At 44.3% G+C, this 18,281-nt stretch overlaps 1 protein-coding gene across 1 annotated transcript in view; it reads right to left on the minus strand.

Annotated features, from left to right (window-relative positions):
• The window catches only part of cspg4 (chondroitin sulfate proteoglycan 4), a 52,796-nt gene that overhangs the window by 11,862 nt on the left and 22,653 nt on the right, over window positions 1-18,281 (minus strand). Inside the window, exons 2-5 of the mRNA XM_088996187.1 lie at window positions 7,780-7,943; window positions 3,137-6,691; window positions 1,698-1,886; window positions 728-1,003 (exon numbers count right to left, since the gene is read on the minus strand). Coding sequence (XP_088852313.1) covers window positions 728-1,003; window positions 1,698-1,886; window positions 3,137-6,691; window positions 7,780-7,943 — 4,184 coding nt within the window. The remainder of the gene's footprint in view (window positions 1-727; window positions 1,004-1,697; window positions 1,887-3,136; window positions 6,692-7,779; window positions 7,944-18,281) is intronic.

Here is an 18,281-nt window from a genome sequence, read left to right on the forward strand (position 1 = left end):
GGACAACTGACACCATTTTACGACCGCCCGTACTTACGACCACACCCACCATTTTAAAAATTTAAATTCCACGCCTGGCACTGCAGCGCGCTAACAGGCCGGCAACGCGTGCAATAATTTTTGCGAGAGTTTGCGAGTCATTTAGCCTCTCAGTCTCTATTCAACATTTTGAATGGATTTCGACTTAAGACCATTTTGACTTACGACCATTTGGTCGGAACGGAACTCGGTCGTAAGTCGGATGTACCTGTACCTTAAAATGCATCAAAATGGACTGAACCAATTCGCTGATTGCACAATAAATGAGAATTATGAAGACTGTAACAACTTGGCGTTTTGTAAAGAACCAATTCAAGGACGTTTGCTATTAATAAGCCTTCGAAAATATCCTTTTTTCTGGGTGATTCACATTGACGTAAAACTATCGGAAGGCCTCATGGTCCAAAGTCTTCATAACGAGGATGCTGCATAGACACAGACCGATCTCTCGACAGAAGTCCGTCTTAGCCAATGGGAGTCCAGGATGATGCTCGGTAGTAGCCAATGACAGAGTAGCTATAAGTACGTTGTGTTCAGGAAATTCAAACCCAGTTTAAGAACCACTGAACGAGAGGCAATATCCTGTTGAGGCGTTTAGAAAATTTCGTATGAAATCGAAGTTCGTTCGTGGAGATACCGCCGTAGTCACGCTTACTTAAATGTCGTTCATGTAACTATCATGGCTTACCTCTTCCCAAGTGAAATAAGACAGCTCATCGCCATCTTGGAAACGGATCTCCCCGTGCTTGGGCGGGTCATCCACGACAAATTCGATGTTGAAGGAGTTGTAGAAGGGATGCGAGATATTGATCACGTCGTCGTTGATGACCCTGCTGAATCCTTCCTTCACTGTAAAATTGACGGCCAGGACTGGGATGATTCGAGGGACGATATTCACGGCGATGCGTAGGTCCTCCACCGTGGTAAAACCGTTGCTGACGTCCACGGTAAACACGTCATCGCCCTGTAAAGACGGGAAAACTCAAGTATGTTATCGATGAGAAGGTTTCTTTAGCCGTCATCTGTACTTCTTCCTTTCGTTCTTATCCAAGAGGCCTTATCAGCGAACTAAAATCTTATACTGGTAGTTTTGGCCCTATATGTATATATCACTACTGTCGAGACGTGGCGGTGCCAGACTCTGCTATGATTGGTCGCTGCTCTCAGGTTGGCGGAGAGCAGAGGACTACTCCCTGCAGCTACACTGTTTACTTCTATTGTCCTGCCTGAGTACTTCTATTGTCCTGCCTGAGTATGGGGTCTACGCCTGGCCTGATTGCCCCATTTGATCTGGTATCACCTCATCAGCATAACTAAGCCTATGTTAAAGTTTTTATCGGTTTGAAATAAGTAGGAATGTTAGGAATGCTATTAGTTTAGCCCTATGTTGGAGGGTTCTGATAACTCCTAGTTTGTGTCTGGACAGTAGGGATATATATAGGGCCGAAACTACCAGCAAAAGTCTTTAGTTTGCTGACAAATCATCTTGGATAAGGAGCGAAACGTCCGACACCTACAAAGAAGTATAGATGACGGCTGAAGAAACCTTTTCATCGATGGACCACTCCTGTATGACTGAGAGCTTACACAGACGTCAAGTATGTTATGTTTAAAAACAACAAATAAATCCAGCAGATGAGAGCGATTGGAAAACTGACCAAGATAGACGCAGAAACGTAGAGGATCCGTCCGTGGTCAATGTCCTCTTGCGTGAAGGAGTGAATATAGTCCAGGAGCGGCGAGTCGGTGCCGTCCGTGCTGTTCGTCAGCTTGACCACATGGCCCAGGCGGGGCGGGTCTTTGATGGTGAACACCATTTCAGTGGGCAGAATGTCCCCTTGCTCCACCTAAGCAAATAGCAAATTCGTTAAACCGACCACAGGGATTCTGAATTCAGGGGGGAGAAATTCAGTTTTTGGTCCATCATGGGAAATCGCGCTCAAATGGGAACTGGGTGTTTGTTTCTGTCAGTAATTATGAAGGTGCTAGGGTGCGGGTAGGGGCCCTTTCAATTTCATTAACACTTGTCAGAGATATTCAATCGGACACTGTGGTTAAAGACTCGAACCCGGAAAGATTGTCTTTTACTGCCGGCAGGAGACGTAGCCATTCATGACAGATGTCTCAATTCTGCAGCCCTCTGCCAAGCTATTGAGAGTATATGCACATTAAAGTGATACATTAGTAAAACACCGTGTTGATCGCGGAATTAGAAGGAAAACAACATAAATAACGCAATGGTGAGTCGTTGTGTGTCACAGCCAATTGCGGTAACACGCATTAAGGAGTAAGTTGACACAAATTCCCAGCGGACAAATCAGCCCATTTCCAACGGAGCTTGTGTGCCATCTTGTGCATTTTCTGGACGCTACATTGGAGTCCAGATGGCTCAAATTGATACGGATTGACTTCTTTAATCGATTGCAAACATTTATGCCTGCCTCTTCAGGACTATTTGAATTATATTCATAACTGGATGAGTAACAAGAAAGCATCTTCTTCTCCAATAGTGATGTCACGAACAAGGGGGCGGGATTTTCTGAATTTGCCCAGTTCCGAGCTCATTTTGTGGCAGTTTTGGGATACTTTAAGTCACTTTTATTGGTGTTTTGCATTTGACTAAAATATCAGTTTTGGCTATTTTAGATGCTATAAAACATTTTTATGATGTCAGTTAGGAATCAAAAAAAATGGTGTCGGTTGTCCTTTAATACAGGCGCTGTAAACAAACTATCTGTAAATAAACTATCTTGTAAACTGCTATATATTAGCTATCTATCTCGATAGCTATTTATTAGTTATCTGTTAACTATCTAATCTTGCTATCTAGCTGGCTACCTTGCTACATATGTATTTAATATCGATTTCCTAACTAGCTATCTAGCTGGCTACCTAACTAGCTATCTATTTGCTATCTATATACTATGCGAGTGAATGCTGCCGCTGCTCACCCACAGAAAAACTTTATCCTGTGACTGTAAAGTGACCTTGAGAGTTTTGAAAGGCGTTTAGAAATGAAATGTATTATTATTATTATTATTATTTTTCAATTGAAATGATGCGAACAAAACTCAACTTGATGCGAAATACGAATTACCTTGACAAAATTAGAGTTGATGACTGTGTGCTCGCCCTCGTAGGAAATGACGACCGCATTCGTAATCACTTCAGGCTCCGTCAAGTACCCCTCTTTGAAAATTTTAATTCTGAATACGCCGTCCTCCGAGTTGTCTCTCGCTTGGACCGTGAAGCTGAAGGTATCCTTGGACCTCAGGCTCTCATAATTATGCTCATAGGAAACCACCCCCTTTTTCAGGTCCTCCTGGGTGAATTCTTGCGCCTCAATCCCACTGACAATAATTCTACCGTCACTGGGTGGCGACGTCACCCGAAACATAATTTCGCTGTCATCCCTGATGTCTATGTTGGTCTCGGCGCTTAGCAACGTCGTGTTCAGGGTCTCTGTGTTTCCGTGGTTAATGACAATCATGGTATTGTTCGCCACTCTCAGGTAGGGTTCACCGGCTTGAATCTGGAGCAAAGCAGTTGTCTTGTGAAATCCGTCAGACACTTTTAGTGGGAAGCGTTCTTGATCCGCTCCTTGGTGAATAAAGAGAACCCTTTTACCTCGTAGGTCTGCTTGGGTGAAACGGAAAAGGGATTGTGAAGGGTTCTGGGCGGCGACAATATTGCCCGAGAGGATACCCTCACGAGCGTAGACGATTTGCGAATCGTTGAAACCTAAGTCATCATCCTTGAACTGGATATCGTCAGTTGTTAGCAGTCGCTGTCCATGACGGACAACATGGAAAACTTTATCTACAACTTGTAGCGGAGCGTGTTCGTTCTTGCTCTGGATGGTTATCCTGAAAACGTCACGGATCGTTTCCTGAATGCCAAACCTGTCTGCTCCCTGATCGAATACTGTGAAGTGGAATTCATCACTATCTGTAGCGGAACCATCGTGCTGGTATATAAGTCTGTCCAGTTGGAGATCTTCGTTACTAAACACTCGAATGGCCCCCTCAAATCGAGGCTGACTTGCAGGGGAGTCCCTAATGAGTCGCCCATTCTTTGGTTCTTGATTGACCTGGTACATAAAATCTGAGGAACCGGTTGATTCCACCCACAGGTATTTTTTGTTTAGAACCTGCTCACTGCCTTGTAGGATGGTGAGGACCTCGTTGGTCAGAACGGGGGCATCGGAATCGGCAAGGATGGTGATCGGAAATGTGTATAAAGGAGAGTACTGATCCTCGGCAAAGACTTTGAACTGGAATTGATCCGTCGTGTCGACAGCTCTTCGCCCTAGAACTCTGTAGCTGATGTAATTGTCCATAATGTCTCTCTGGGTGAAGGTATCTCCTTCATTCATCTCTGTGTCCAGTATCTGCAGAATACCCAGGGTTGGTGGCTTGACAAGAATGTACTGAACACTTTCCGGGTCGGGGTTTCTCCCTTTCACTTCAGCTTGAAGTTCGTTTGGTCCGATGATGAGCTCTTCACTAGCCTGCATCTCCATCGGCACCAGGGCGGAGACCTTTACCGGCGAAGGCATGATCTTCACGAGGAATGTATTATTCTTGAGGGAGAACGTTCCCAGATGTGTGTCAAACTGAATCCGTTCAACGACAACGTCTTCTTGGTCACTGGAATCTGTGCTGAAATACCTGAGATAATTTTGATCTAGATCGGACTGGTGGAATTCTGTGATTTCCTTTAACATCCTGTCACTGGTCAAAATCCTGAGTTGGCCGTATCTGAGCGGTCGCGTGACGTTATAAACGACATCTCCGTTGCGAGGATGCGTCACGACTGCTAAATTGTGAATGCTGACAGAAGCGTTGCTGCCTTGAGCCAAGAGCAGTCCAGTGTTGGTCACAACGGTCATATGCGGCTGTGTAAAAGCTAACTTGAAAGTTGCAGAGTGACTGACAGATTGACCGTCCGATACTTCCAGCGTAACGGCGTTTCCATCGCCCCCTTTGTGCACGTAATAGATATTCCCTTCCTTGAGGTCCTTGCAGGTAAACGCTGTGATTTTTTGTTCCGGTTCTTGACTTTTCTCGAAATAACCACTTTCAGGGAGGACCTCAGATGTCACGGTTAGCAACAAATTGTCGCAGCGACTGTCTGGATTTTGGATGTTGAGAAGACTGGGGCTCAAGCGAGTCCTGCCGTTCTCGGTAATGGTGATTTCTCCGCCAGTCAGTTGTGGAATGTCACGGACGGGAATGATTTCAACTGGTAGCACATAACTTTGGGGTTTTTTAAGACATTCCGGAAGGTAGCCAGTGCTGCTCGCAACCACCTCCAGATGAATCCGATCCGCATGTCTTTCGTGTCCGTCATGCATGTACTTAATTTTCTGGTTGACAACGTCCAGAAGAGTGAATTTTTGCGTGCGTTTCGTATTGATGTTCATATCAAGCAGACCATACCAAGGGTCGGTCTTGAGAGAAAAGATGATCTGGGACTGACGCATGTCTGCGGCGTTAAGATCAAAGGTCGGACGCAGGTTTTCAAGGTCCAGAAAAACCTCCCCGCCCTCCGGCACAAGCAATGGTGTTACATCGAGGAGTTTGGTCACGTTTTTGAAGGGCGTTGGCATGTCCTCCGTCGGGTAGCAATGCGGTTCTGTCGTTTCAATATCGACGTACTGAGTACGGGGCGGCGAGGGTGTGGTGGTCGTGTCGACGTCGTAATAACTGGAATAGTCGTAGTCCTCTCCTTCGCATTTGACGTGAACATCTTTGGTCACCAGCGCATCCTGTAAGCTCCGTTCCTTCTGATTGACTTTGATCTCACCCAAGCATCCGATGAAGGACTCTGCAGTCATCTCTTCTTCTGCGCGATTTAATGACTCACTGGCGCGAAAGACATCCTTCATTTTAGCTTGAATCCCTCCCAAATATAAATTGCCCACCAAGTCTAATTTTTGGGTCGGGTCCAGAGGAAGGGAGACGATCTGGCTGTCGATGTTGATGTCAAAGGCATCCTGACTAACCTGCACCCTAATTCTATGCCACTGATCATCATCCAGCTGCACTTCCTTGTTCTCCAGAACCTCCATACCCTTGCCATAGTCCAGCACGCCTTTTAGGTAGCCTCTCACAACGCCGATAGCGATAAAGTCCATCTCTCTCCCGGGGTGAAAGGCCAGAAGGGCATCCTCGATGGTAGTTTTCATGAGGAATTCCAAAACTCTCGGTGTCCCGCTAGCTCCACTCCAGGTAGGAAAAGAGACAAAAGAATCTGGAGTGCTGAAACTGGTCGCCTCTCCATCACCTGCTTCAAACTCACCGCTGCAGGATTCCTTAGTGTCGTGGCATTGTTTGAAAAGTGTGCCGAGAATATCAAATTCATGGGACTCGAATTTGACGTTGGTCATGCAGCCGCGGAATGGCGGAATGGCGTTGCTAAGGTAGTCAGTCTCAAGTTCTCCGGTTCCTCCCAGCCAAATGCCCTGGTCAATGTTCAGTTCCTCCCCGTCATCGCCAACCGGGACGTAGGTGGAGAAGAGCTCATCGATTGTCATGGTGAGCTTGGCATCCTGCAGCGTGAGGGAAACTTTGTGGTCCAGAAGGTTGTTCAGCTGAAGGCCTTGCGATGATGACAGGATCACCTCGCCCGCACCCATGTTCATGCGCGCCTGCGGACATAGGACAAAAAAGGCATTATAATTAATTCTTGTACAGTAATACCTCGGTTTACGAACCCCTTGGCTTATGAACTTTTCGGTTTACGAACGTTAAATTTGTGAAAATTTTGCCTTGCCATACGAACTATTTTTCGGGATACACACGGAGCGCCACAATGAGTGATGTGTCGTTCGCGAACGAGCCCGTTCTCCTAACAAGGAAATGGCAGCTGACTTTTATTTGTCCTCTATTCCCCGGCCCCAGTCTTCGGTTAAAGCCATGTGATTGGTCGAGAACGCAGCAGTGAGGGTTGTGGGGGTTAAACATTAAAGAGACAGGCAGACAACAGAGAGCGAGTGAGAAAATTGATAGAAAACAGTGATATTTGGACTCGTTTCAACTTTATTGATAGTTCAAAGGCAGAGTGTATACTGCAAGGTTATAATATCACATCAATCAGGCGCCACAAATAACCTGCAGAGGCCATTTGTACACTTGATGCAAAAAGCTATCAACCCAGCTAAACAGAAGACAATTGAGGAACTAGGTAAAATGATCGCAGAGAAACTCCATTCCATCAAGCCATCAACGACCATCACAAAGATAAATAAAACCACTTCTTATACAGTCAAGTAGAAAATTGTTTTATGTAGACCTGGGAACGGATTATTCTCATTTGAATGATTTCCTATGGGAAATTAATTTTTGGGATACTCACATTTCGCCTTACACACTCTGTCTGGGAACCAATTGAGTTCGTAAGCCAAGGTATCACTGTATAGCCTTTTGCCTGTGTTGGACGTGATCCACTGACTGTCGGACAAGTTTACCAAACTACCATTGTAAAATGCTTACGGTCTTTGTGAGTTCCACAGCCAATATTTGGACCTTTCCGGTATTCTCCTAAGACAACACAGTATTTTCCAAGTGGCTCAGTTCTTTTAACGGATTCTGTTTCAGAGGCAACCTTCCCTCTGACAAGGGAACTCCGCATTAGCTGCGTGACAATCGGCACAGTGACCGTGGTCCTGGTTCCTTTTGGTTTCCATCTCCCAAAAGTCCAGTTAGCTTTGCGTCTGCTACAAAGTGCTCTGCTCACCTGTATTTTCCCGTTGATGAGCTCGATAAACAGGTAATCCTCCATTCCGGCAGCCAGGAGAAGGAGGCCACTTCTCCGACTCGTCTTCATCTGTAGTGTCACGTGGAATCGAGAGACATCTTGGACGGTTTGGATACTGCAGAAGCTGTCCCCAAAGTAGGATTCTGTGAAGAAAAAATACAAAAGTTACATTTGATCCTAAGCTCCAAAAGCGGAGCCACGTCAAAGGAGAATGCATTCCCTTAATTCAGTGCAGACGTGGTTTGCTATCGAGGATATTTTTGCTATTATGCCGAAGCCGAAGAGGACACAGAAGAAAATTACAGTTGAGCAGAAGAAGATCATCGAAAAACACGAACGAGGTGTGCGTGTATGTGACTTAGCATCCCAGTACCAGTACGCTAAGTTGACCATTGCTACCATCCTTAAGAACAACTAAGCTATTAAGGGTGTTTCTGTGTTGTCTAGGCAATTGTCTCAGGCAATAGAAAAGGTTGAAAAACTTTTGTTAGATATGTTTGTTAGATTTGGATTAATGAAAAGCAGCTAGCAGGGGACAGTGTGAGTGAGAGTATTATCACCGAGAAAGCACGGGAACTTCACTCAACCTGGAAGTTCGTCATCCATTGACAACTACCATCACAAAGATAAATAAAATGACTTTATTATAAAGTATAGTTTATTTCTTTAATTACAATACAATAGCACATTTATTATACATCAAATAAGATATATTTTGTGTAGGTTTTAAGGCTTATTTCGTAGAAAAATTATGTTTTAGGGGGACCAAGGAACGGTTTATTCTCATTTTAATGGTTTCTTATGGGAACTAAATGTTTGGAAGACAAACTGAGGTATGACTATCTGAAAAATGAAGATCAACAAAGACAAAAATGAAACGGCGGTAAGCTAGAGTAGTCCGCAAACGTAGACGCTAAATGAAACTGAAGTTTGTAATGGCCAGCAATTATCTCAACTTCGGGTTTCTTTTTAATGCATTGACTCAACCGTCAACGGCGCTTCAACACGTGGTGCCGTTTTAAAAAAAGAATTGCCTGAGATATTGACTTGGGGGAAGGCAACAACGTTCATTTTCCAAGGCTGCTTGAGCTCGTATCGTTGCAACAATGCACGATGAAGAGACTCTGGCTCATTTGCTGAGTCGGCTCTCAGCAGCCTTGGAAGCACAACCAGATGCCTCTTACTCAAATCTCCCAAGCGTGGGCGTGACGACGGAGGCTTTTTTTGCTGCCGTTCGTGTTGACAGCAAATGAAACGGACTGTCCTCGCTTAGCTTTGCTCCGCTAACCGCGGGAGGGTTTGCCTGTTAAGGGATCAGAAAACTCAAAGAACAAATGCGGCCATGACTTGTTTGCAGCTATCTAGCTGTCTGGTTGGCTAGCTTTCTAGCTGGCTAGCAAGCTATCTATCTGTAGATCTATTAGCTATATAGCTAGCTAGTTTTCTATCTATTTGAGTAACTTCCGTGGTGAGTGAACTCTGGCGCGTGTGGCTGCCGCTGCTCACCTGCAGAAAAACTGATCCTGTGACTGAAAAGTGACCTTGAGAGCTTTGAAAGGCGCTTAGAAATCAAATGTATTATGATTATTATTAGTATCTTCAGTGAGTCCCCCACGAGCTTCTGTATCGGGAGCCGTCACGTGGCCTGTGGAAAGCCCCCCTTGGCCACTTATCCATAGATCTTGTAAAAGTTCAGGGGAAACCCAGGTTGCGCAAATGGTTGTCTTTGGCTTGACCCAGCGAAATCTTGGCCGGGCAACAGGAAATAATTGACTTCCTGCAATTGCCGAGGGCCCTCAGAGCCCACGTGAGAATTTGCAGACCAGTGGAAGCATATCAAGGATGTATGTCCTCAGAAGAGGTTAATGGCTAATCAGAAGTTAACGTAGCTCCTTTAGAGTAGGATGCTACACGGTAAAAAGTAGTCACACTGTTGTGTCTTGAAAGATTCTCATCAAATCCTGCATTTGCGGGTGTACACTGATACCTCAGCTTACGAACTTAATTGGTTCCCAGAAAATGTGTGTAAGGTGAAAAGTTCACCTTGCAAACATTTATTTCCCATAAGAAACCATTAAAATGAGAATAATCCGTTCCCAGGTCCCCATAAAACATAATTTTCTCCTAAATAAGCCTTAAAACTACACAAAATATACTTTATGTATAATAAATGTGCTATTGTATTGCAATTAAAGAAATAAACTGTACTGTATAATAAAGTTGTTTTATTGACCTTTTTGTTTCTTGGATGAGAAGCGATTCGTCCGACACCTTCAAAGAAGTACAGATGACGGCTGAAGAAACCTTTTCATCGAAGAACTTGGCTAAATGTACAACAGAAATGGTGTTATTGTTCATCTGAAAATCGAGGCATCTATGACAAAGCAAACGATGTCGAACATTGCACGGATAGTTTGGTTTGAAAGCGTTATTCACGTGGCGTGACTTCGACTTGAAATCAGATTGCGAGCAACAAAAATAACACCTGATCCTTTTGGCTGTTGTTCAAGGTTATCTGCGCTTGAATTTCTGACAGGATCAAATCAGGATCTACTTCCCTATCTGGTTTTGTTAAAACAAAGAGCAATGAACTTTCATCATCATCCTCTTGCTTATTTTGAAGGAAATCTGAGGTTTTTATGTTTCGGAAAAACAAATGCAGACCTTTTCTTTGTTTGTTCAGATAACCCTACACACACCAAGTATGGACATAACGCCAAGACGTGACACCATGTCAGTGTCACGTTCGTTAGCAATTCACCCACGAACAAATTCCAGACAGACAATGTTACCTCAGCTTACGAACGCTTTAGCTCACGAACCCTTCGCTGCACGAACATTAAATTTGCGAGGATATATTCTTGGCTGACAAACTAGTTTTCGGCTGAAGAACCAAACCACACGGCACCACGGTGGCTGGCGGACTAGTTTTTGGCGGATGAACACCAAACCACACAGTCGAACAGCGCCGCGGTGGCTCGCGGGCTAGTTTTCGTCACCCGACTTTCTTTAAATGCAGACATGGTTTGTTATTGAGGATACTTTTGCTATTATGGGACCGAAAAAGACCCCACCACAGGCTAGCGTTAAGCCGACGAGGACACAATACAAAATTACAGTCGAGGAGATCATCGAAAAACACAGAGGTGTGCGTTTGTCTGACTTAGCGTCCCAGTACCAGTATGCTAAGTCGACCATTGCTACGTGTGCCAGATTTGCTCATTGAGGCTTTGTCAAGACAAACGGCGCCCATGAGGATTAGCGACAGTTTTGATGTTACCATTTTTGACTGCGAACGATTTCAGAAGGTTGCCTGCATTGAAACGGCCTGGTGTCAGTGAGCTCCTTATGCTAGCGTTCAGTGAGAAAAGGAGAAACCCGATGATTTCAAACGCGACCCACCCAAATGGGACCTCGGCGGTTTTGAGCGCTTCGGCGGCGCACACAAACCCACTTTGTGTCTCGCTTAGTCAACGTTAAACAGTCCAGAGACTGAGCCACAATGCTTCTGTTCACACTTGTTGGTTTTACAACGTAGTTATGCCCAATGAGATCATCGGCGTGCGCTAGTAAGTCCACCGCGAGGTGGTCTGCGTGCCTTATTTGGACTTTGGAGAATGTCCCATTGTGGGAACTTCTCGACCAGCACAGTATTTCTTTGTCGCTGCGTCACGTCAACGGAAATATTTTTGCTAACTGTGTCACAAAGTCCGGTTGACATGACATGACGTTACTGGCCTAGAGTGACTTGCATTCATCTTATGATTTTCGGGTTGTCCCAGCTATTTTCAGTCAGTCCATCCTCGCTTGCTCTCTATTTGATATCTAGCTGGCTAGCTATCTATCAATTAGCTATCGAGCTAGCCAGCTCTCTATTTGCTATCTATCTATCTATCTATCTATCTATCTATCTATCTATCTATCTATCTATCTATCTATCTATCTATCTATCTATCTATCTATCTATCTATCTATCTATCTATCTATCTATCTATCTATCTATCTATCTATCTATCTATCTATCTATCTATCTATCTATCTATCTATCTAGCTATTACCTATTGAGCTAGCTAGCTCTATATTTGCTATGTAGCTGGCTCGCTATCTATTAGCTATTGAGCTAGCTAGTTGTCTATTTGCTATCTAGCTGGCTATCTATCTAGCTATTAGCTATCGAGCTAGATAGCAAGCTCTCTATTTGGTATCTAGCTGGCTATTTATCTATTAGCTATTGAGCTAGCTAGCTCTCTATTTGCTATCTAGCTGGCTATCTAGCTATCTAGCGATGAGCTATCGAGCTAGCTAGCTAGCTAGCTCTCTACTTGCTATCTATCTATCTATCTATCTATCTATCTATCTATCTATCTATCTATCTATCTATCTATCTATCTATCTATCTATCTACCTATCTACCTACAAGCTAGCTTTCTATCTATCCACAAGCTAGCTTTCTATCTGTTTGAGTTACTTTCAGGTTGAGTGAACGCTGGCGCATGTGGTTGCCGCTGCTCACCCACAAAAAAACTCATCCTGTGACTGTAAAGTGACCTTGAGATTTTTGAAAGGCACTTAGAAATCAAATGGATTATTATTGTTATTCTTTTGGAGTCCGCCTCTGATATGGCTTGCAGGTACATACTCACACCTTGGGACAACTTGGAGTGACCAATCAGCCCGCCGCAAATGTTTTCTGAATGTGGGAGGAAACCGGAAGACCCATGTGGGTACGGGCAGAACATGCAAACTCCACGATTCAAACTCACAATTTCTGCACTGTGAAGTTAGCGCGCTAACCACTTGACTACCGGCCCGCCAGAGTACAGAACAGTAGGTCACAATGAAAGAAAAGAGCCATGCAGACACCTTCATCTACCACCCCACACCTCCCACAACCTCTAGGAGACCTAGAGCATATCTAAACACTGCGACGCTACACTACAGACAATATTTGATGAAGCTAACGTGTTTTAGGAGGAATGTGAGAGCAACGCATATTTTGAGAAAACTGCATGTACTGTTGTTACAGAAGCAATTTGAACCCTAACCCTAACACCATCGTAGCGACTTTAGAAAATGCACGGCATGCTATCCAATACATCAAGTCGGTTACAAAGAAAAATCCCCGTCTTGTAACTCTTCAAAGATCCCGAGCCTTCTCGGGGGAGCGGCATTAAAGCCAAACATTTTTTTTGTTGCATGCTTTCTGTACCTCACAAATTTTGTTTCTAAAACTCTCCTTTCAATTGGAGCCCTCATGATTTCCCGTTAGGGTCGCCATGCACCCCTCGTCCATTTAGTTTTTTCATCAAAAAAGACAGAAAGCGGAGGAATTTTAACTGTCAGCCCTCCCCCCCTCCCCACCCGCCGTGAGCCGCTTCTTTTCAGATCCGACCTCCAGAGTCCTTGCGGCGGTGTCACACGACCACGCGGCGGTAGATCGGGGAATGTGAAAAAGGTGTCCCTGAGTGACGCCGACTTGGCTTTCATGCCGCTGTGAGAAATGACTCCTCAAAAGCCGTAAAAGTACGTCCCCGGCGACTTGTGAAAAGTTGGCGGCGGTAAGAAGGGCTCCATATTAAGTAGTGCTGTCAAGGAAAGTAGAGTTGTGGCCGTCCCTTTCAACTATGGAGCAACTACGACTTTCCGACACACTCCAGTGTACAAACCAAAGGTCGTTTTTTAAAACCGGTTCTCCCCTTGGACTGCTTTGACCACAAAATACCTCAAGCAGGGGTGTCAAATTCATTTTTTTGTCATCGGTCATACAGTGATACCTCGGTTTACGAACCCCTTAGTTTATGAACTTTTCGGTTTACGAACGTTAAATTAACGAAAATTTTACGTTGGCATACAAACTATTTTTCGAGATACATATGGTGCGCCACAATGAGTGATGTGTCGTTCGCGAACGAACCCGTTCTCCTAACAAGAAAATGGCAGCCGACTCATTTTCGTCCTCTATTCCCCGCCCCCAGTCTTCGGTTAAAGCCACGTGATTGGTCAAGAACGCAGCAGTCAAGGGGGGTGGTTTAAACATTAAAGAGACAGGCAGATGACAGAGAGTGAGAAAATTGATAGAAAACAGTGAAATTTGGACTCGTTTCAACTTTGATACTTCAAAGGCAGAGTGTAGACTGCAAGGTTAAAATTCCCATCAATCATGCTCCACAAATAACCCGCACAAACCGTCTATACACTTGATGCAAAAAGCTATCAACCCAGCTAAACAGAACGCAATTGATGAGGAACAAGGTAAAATGATCGCAGAGTAAGCACCTATAAGGGATCATTCCTCAAGATGGTGAAAGTCTACGTTGAGGCTACGTTCCTCATCAAGTATTTAATGATGATGAAACCGGCCACTCCATTCCATCAAGCCATCGACGACCATCACAAAGATAAGTAAAACGACTTTATTATAAAGTACAGTTTATTTCTTTAATTATAATACCATAACACATTTATTATACATACAATAAGGTATAATTTGTGTAGTTAGAAAATTAGAAAGTAGAAAATTGTTTTTTTATGTGACCTGGGAACAGATTATTCTTATTTTAATGGTTTCCTATGGGAAATTAATTTTTTGGGATGCACATTTTCCACCTTATCACTCTGTCTGGGAAAAGTTCATAAGCCAAGGTATCACTGTATTTTAGTTTGCGCAAGAGATTCCAGGCTAACTATGGAACTAGAAATGGACCTTATGTGATGTCCCTCCGCGAGGCGAGATGGGAGCGACGGAATATAAATGATGTCGGACTGTGTTCCGTAAAAGCCAAACAAAGATAGATTCCGTCAAACCTCACGTTTGCGGACAAGGAGAATATTCACGCAAGATAGATCGCAATGCGCCGCAGTCGGCAAAGCATCTCTGAGAGAAGTCGACCCTCATAAGAGTTGACAAATCATGTTAACGACATGACTATTCCATTCCGCGGAAGCTCAAGCAGCATACGGGCATTTTCTTAATAACACCCTATCCCTGGTGTAATTACCCAGAAGCCCTCACGCCCTAGCCTCCACTGCCGCAGCCCCGTGCTAAGGAAACAAATGAGAAAACATAACCACTATTTATAGGCTCAAGTGTGAGTGGGGTAGGGGTGGGGGGGGGGGTTGTTTGGATGCCAGGTTGTTACCATGGCAAATTTGTGCCGGAGTGCCAAACTCCAGCTGCGTTCGCCACTGAAAAACATTTTTTGAAGAAAAGCTAAATTCATACTTCAAAAAGGACACTGACTATGACTGAGCACCACCAAAAAGTTCCAGTACCCGTTTGGCAAAACTATCGTGAGCCAAAACGAGCATGGGTGTCGCCGTCTACCGCATCTGTCAATCAGCAATTTGTGGTGGGAGCTGTTTGATTTGTCATTGGCGGAGCGTTTGTCGGCAGAACTTCAACCGATGATCCAAAACTTTGGTGGAGCAGACAACTAGTTGAATGGGGTTTTTATTGGGTTATGGCCATGATGTTTGGACTGGAGACAGTGCCACTGAAGAAAAGCCAGGAAGCAGAGCTGGAGGTAGCAGAGATGAAGATGTTGAGGTTTTCTTTGGGAGTGACCAGCTTGGATAGGATCAGGAATGAGGACATTAGAGGGACAACTCATATTAGAGGCTTTGGAGAGAAAATCAGACTGAGGTGGTTTGGACATGTCCAGAGGAGAGAGAGTGACTATATCGGGAGAAGGATGCTGAGCCTTGAACTGCCAGACCGAAGAAAAGACAGGAAGCAGAGCTGGAGGTAGCAGAGATGAAGATGTTGAGGTTTTCTTTAGGAATGACCAGGTTGGATAGGATCAGGAAGGAGGACATTAGAGGGACAACTCATATTAGAGGCTTTGGAGAGAAAATCAGACTGAGGTGGTTTGGACATGTCCAGAGGAAAGAGAGTGACTATATCGGGAGAAGGATGCTGAACCTTGAACTGCCAGACCGAAGAAAAGACAGGAAGCAGAGCTGGAGGTAGCAGAACTGAAGATGTTGAGGTTTTCTTTGGGAGTGACCAGGTTGGATAGGATCAGGAAGGAGGACATTAGAGGGACAACTCATATTAGAGGCTTTGGAGAGAAAATCAGACTGAGGTGGTTTGGACATGTCCAGAAGAGAGAGAGTGACTACATCGAGAGAAGTGTTGCAAAGCGGTCCTTCTTTGTGTTGAGGTGGCTCAACGTTTTATGCGTTGAAGGCTCGCCAAAGAGATATCGACCCATTCCAAGTGTGATCTCATCCACTCCAAAACCTCGGAGTACGCCGACCTTGGTCTGCAAACGAAACCGAGCTTTTCGTGGTTCCTTTCATCCTGCAGATACGACTTCCTCGGATGCCGCCGTATGAAAATCACTTACAGAAGGCCTTCGAGCCAAACAAGGCGGCTCATTGACAAAGGGAAAGGTGCTTCTGCCTGAATGCGGGTCTTTGTACGCTTAGCTTAGCGGGAGTGCGAACTAATGAATTCCAGATCAGGGTACGCATCGGAAAGTAGCGCTATGGCGTTAAACGCCGCCAAATCTTCCTCAAGCTAGGGGCAAGCGAGATGAATTTCAAACCTTCGTACGCCATTAAAAATCCCCGGGTGGAATTTTGCCTTGGTATCTCTCCCTTCCGTCGGCTTTGAAGGACAACCACTTCAAATGACTTCTACTGAGCGCATTTTACAAAGATTCCAGCGCATATAGCTATATTTCACCTTTTAAGACTCGCACTGAATATTCAGGAAGTATTGTTTTCCAGTTGATGACAACGTCATAAGTGACGTCACGGAGGGAACGCCCCTGACCGAGAAAGCGACACATAATGCATTTTGGGTACTTTTTTTCGTTTGAAAACACTGTGTTGACGGCGAAATTAGAAAAAAACGACATAAATAACGCCGTGGTGAATCGTTGTGTGTTGTAGCCAATTGCGGTAACACGCATTAAGGTGTAAGTTGACACAAATTCCCAGAGGACAAATCAGCCCATTTCCAACGGAGCTTGTGCGCCATCTTGTGCATTTTCTGGGCTCTACATTGGAGACCAGACAGCTCGAAACTATACGGAAGGACTTCTTTAATCGATTGCAAACATTTATGCTTTCCTCTTCAGATCTACAGGTAACATCCGACTTACGACCGGCTTGACTTACGACCACCCATACTTACGACCACAACCTCCAGATCCTATGTTTTAACATTTTAAGAGGGGGAGTTTGCGAGTCATTTAGCCTTCGAGTCTCTATTCAACATTTTGAATGGATTTCGACTTACAACCATTTCAACTTACGACCATTTCAGAATGGAACTCGGTCATAAATCGGATGTTACCTGTATTTGAATCATATTCACAACTGGATGAGGAACAAGAAAGCATCTTCTCCGAATCTAAACTCTCTGAAGCCGTTGTTTTGATTCTGGAGCAAGGCAGTTTGTGAAGGAGTATCCTGGCGTGAAGTCACGAACAAGGGGGCGGGACTTTATTAATCTCCCCGGTTTCGACCTCATTTTGTGGCAGTTTTGGGACACTTTAAGTCATTTTTATTGCTGTTTTGCATTTGACTAAAATATCAGCCTGTGTGTTTTGGGTATTTTAGATGCTTCGATGAGGTTTCTTCAGCCGTCATCTGTACTTTTTTTTGAAGGTGTCGGACGTTTCGCCTCCTATCCAAGAGGCTTCGTCAGCGAACTAAAGTGAAAGTATTTTAGATGCTATAAAACGTTTTTCTGACGTCAGTTAGGAAACAAGAAAATGGTGTCTGTTGTCCTTTAAAAATAACAGAAACAAAAAAACCGGGAGAACAAAATAGGTTTGGCTTGACTGCTCCGAGCTAATAGCTCGTCAGAGCAAATGAGGTAGCAACCATTTAAGTTTCCTACAAGCGCAATGTCAACAGAGAAGAGCCCACAAAGCTAATTGGCGCAGATAATGTCCGTTATTATTGTCTGGCGGTTTGGCAACTGTGACATCACTCTTTCTTTTTCACGATTTTGGACTAACAGTAAACATGGTTTGTGGTATGATAATTTTGGTAAGCGCAGAATGAGCGTCCCCTGTGTTAGCCTTTTTACAGTAGCGCTTTATGCTAGCTACATGAATATGATTGTTTTTCTAATAATAATAATAATAACAATAATAATACATTTCATTTATAAGCGGCTTTCAAAACACTCCAGTTCACTTTACAGTCACAGGATAAGTTTTTCTGTGGGTGAGCAGTGGCAGCCACACGCGCCAGCGTTCACTCAACCTGGAATAACTCAAAATGATAGAATGCTAGCTACGTAGCTAATAGAATGCTAGCTAGCTAATAGATAGCTAGCTAACTAGATAGCTAATATGTTTCCGACTCAAATAGGTAGCTAGCTGGAGAGCTAATAGCTAGCTCTTCAGCTAGCTGGAGAGCTAATAGCTAGCTAGCTACCAAGATAGATATACAGTATACAACTTGTTTTTTGTCTAAAGCTAATCACTCAACGAATATTTGAAGTAACTAGAACCATTTCA

This window comes from Hippocampus bargibanti, linkage group LG05, assembly GCF_051943395.1.
Source record: "Hippocampus bargibanti isolate YZ-2025 linkage group LG05, ASM5194339v1, whole genome shotgun sequence".
Classification (NCBI taxonomy): Eukaryota; Metazoa; Chordata; class Actinopteri; order Syngnathiformes; family Syngnathidae; genus Hippocampus; species Hippocampus bargibanti.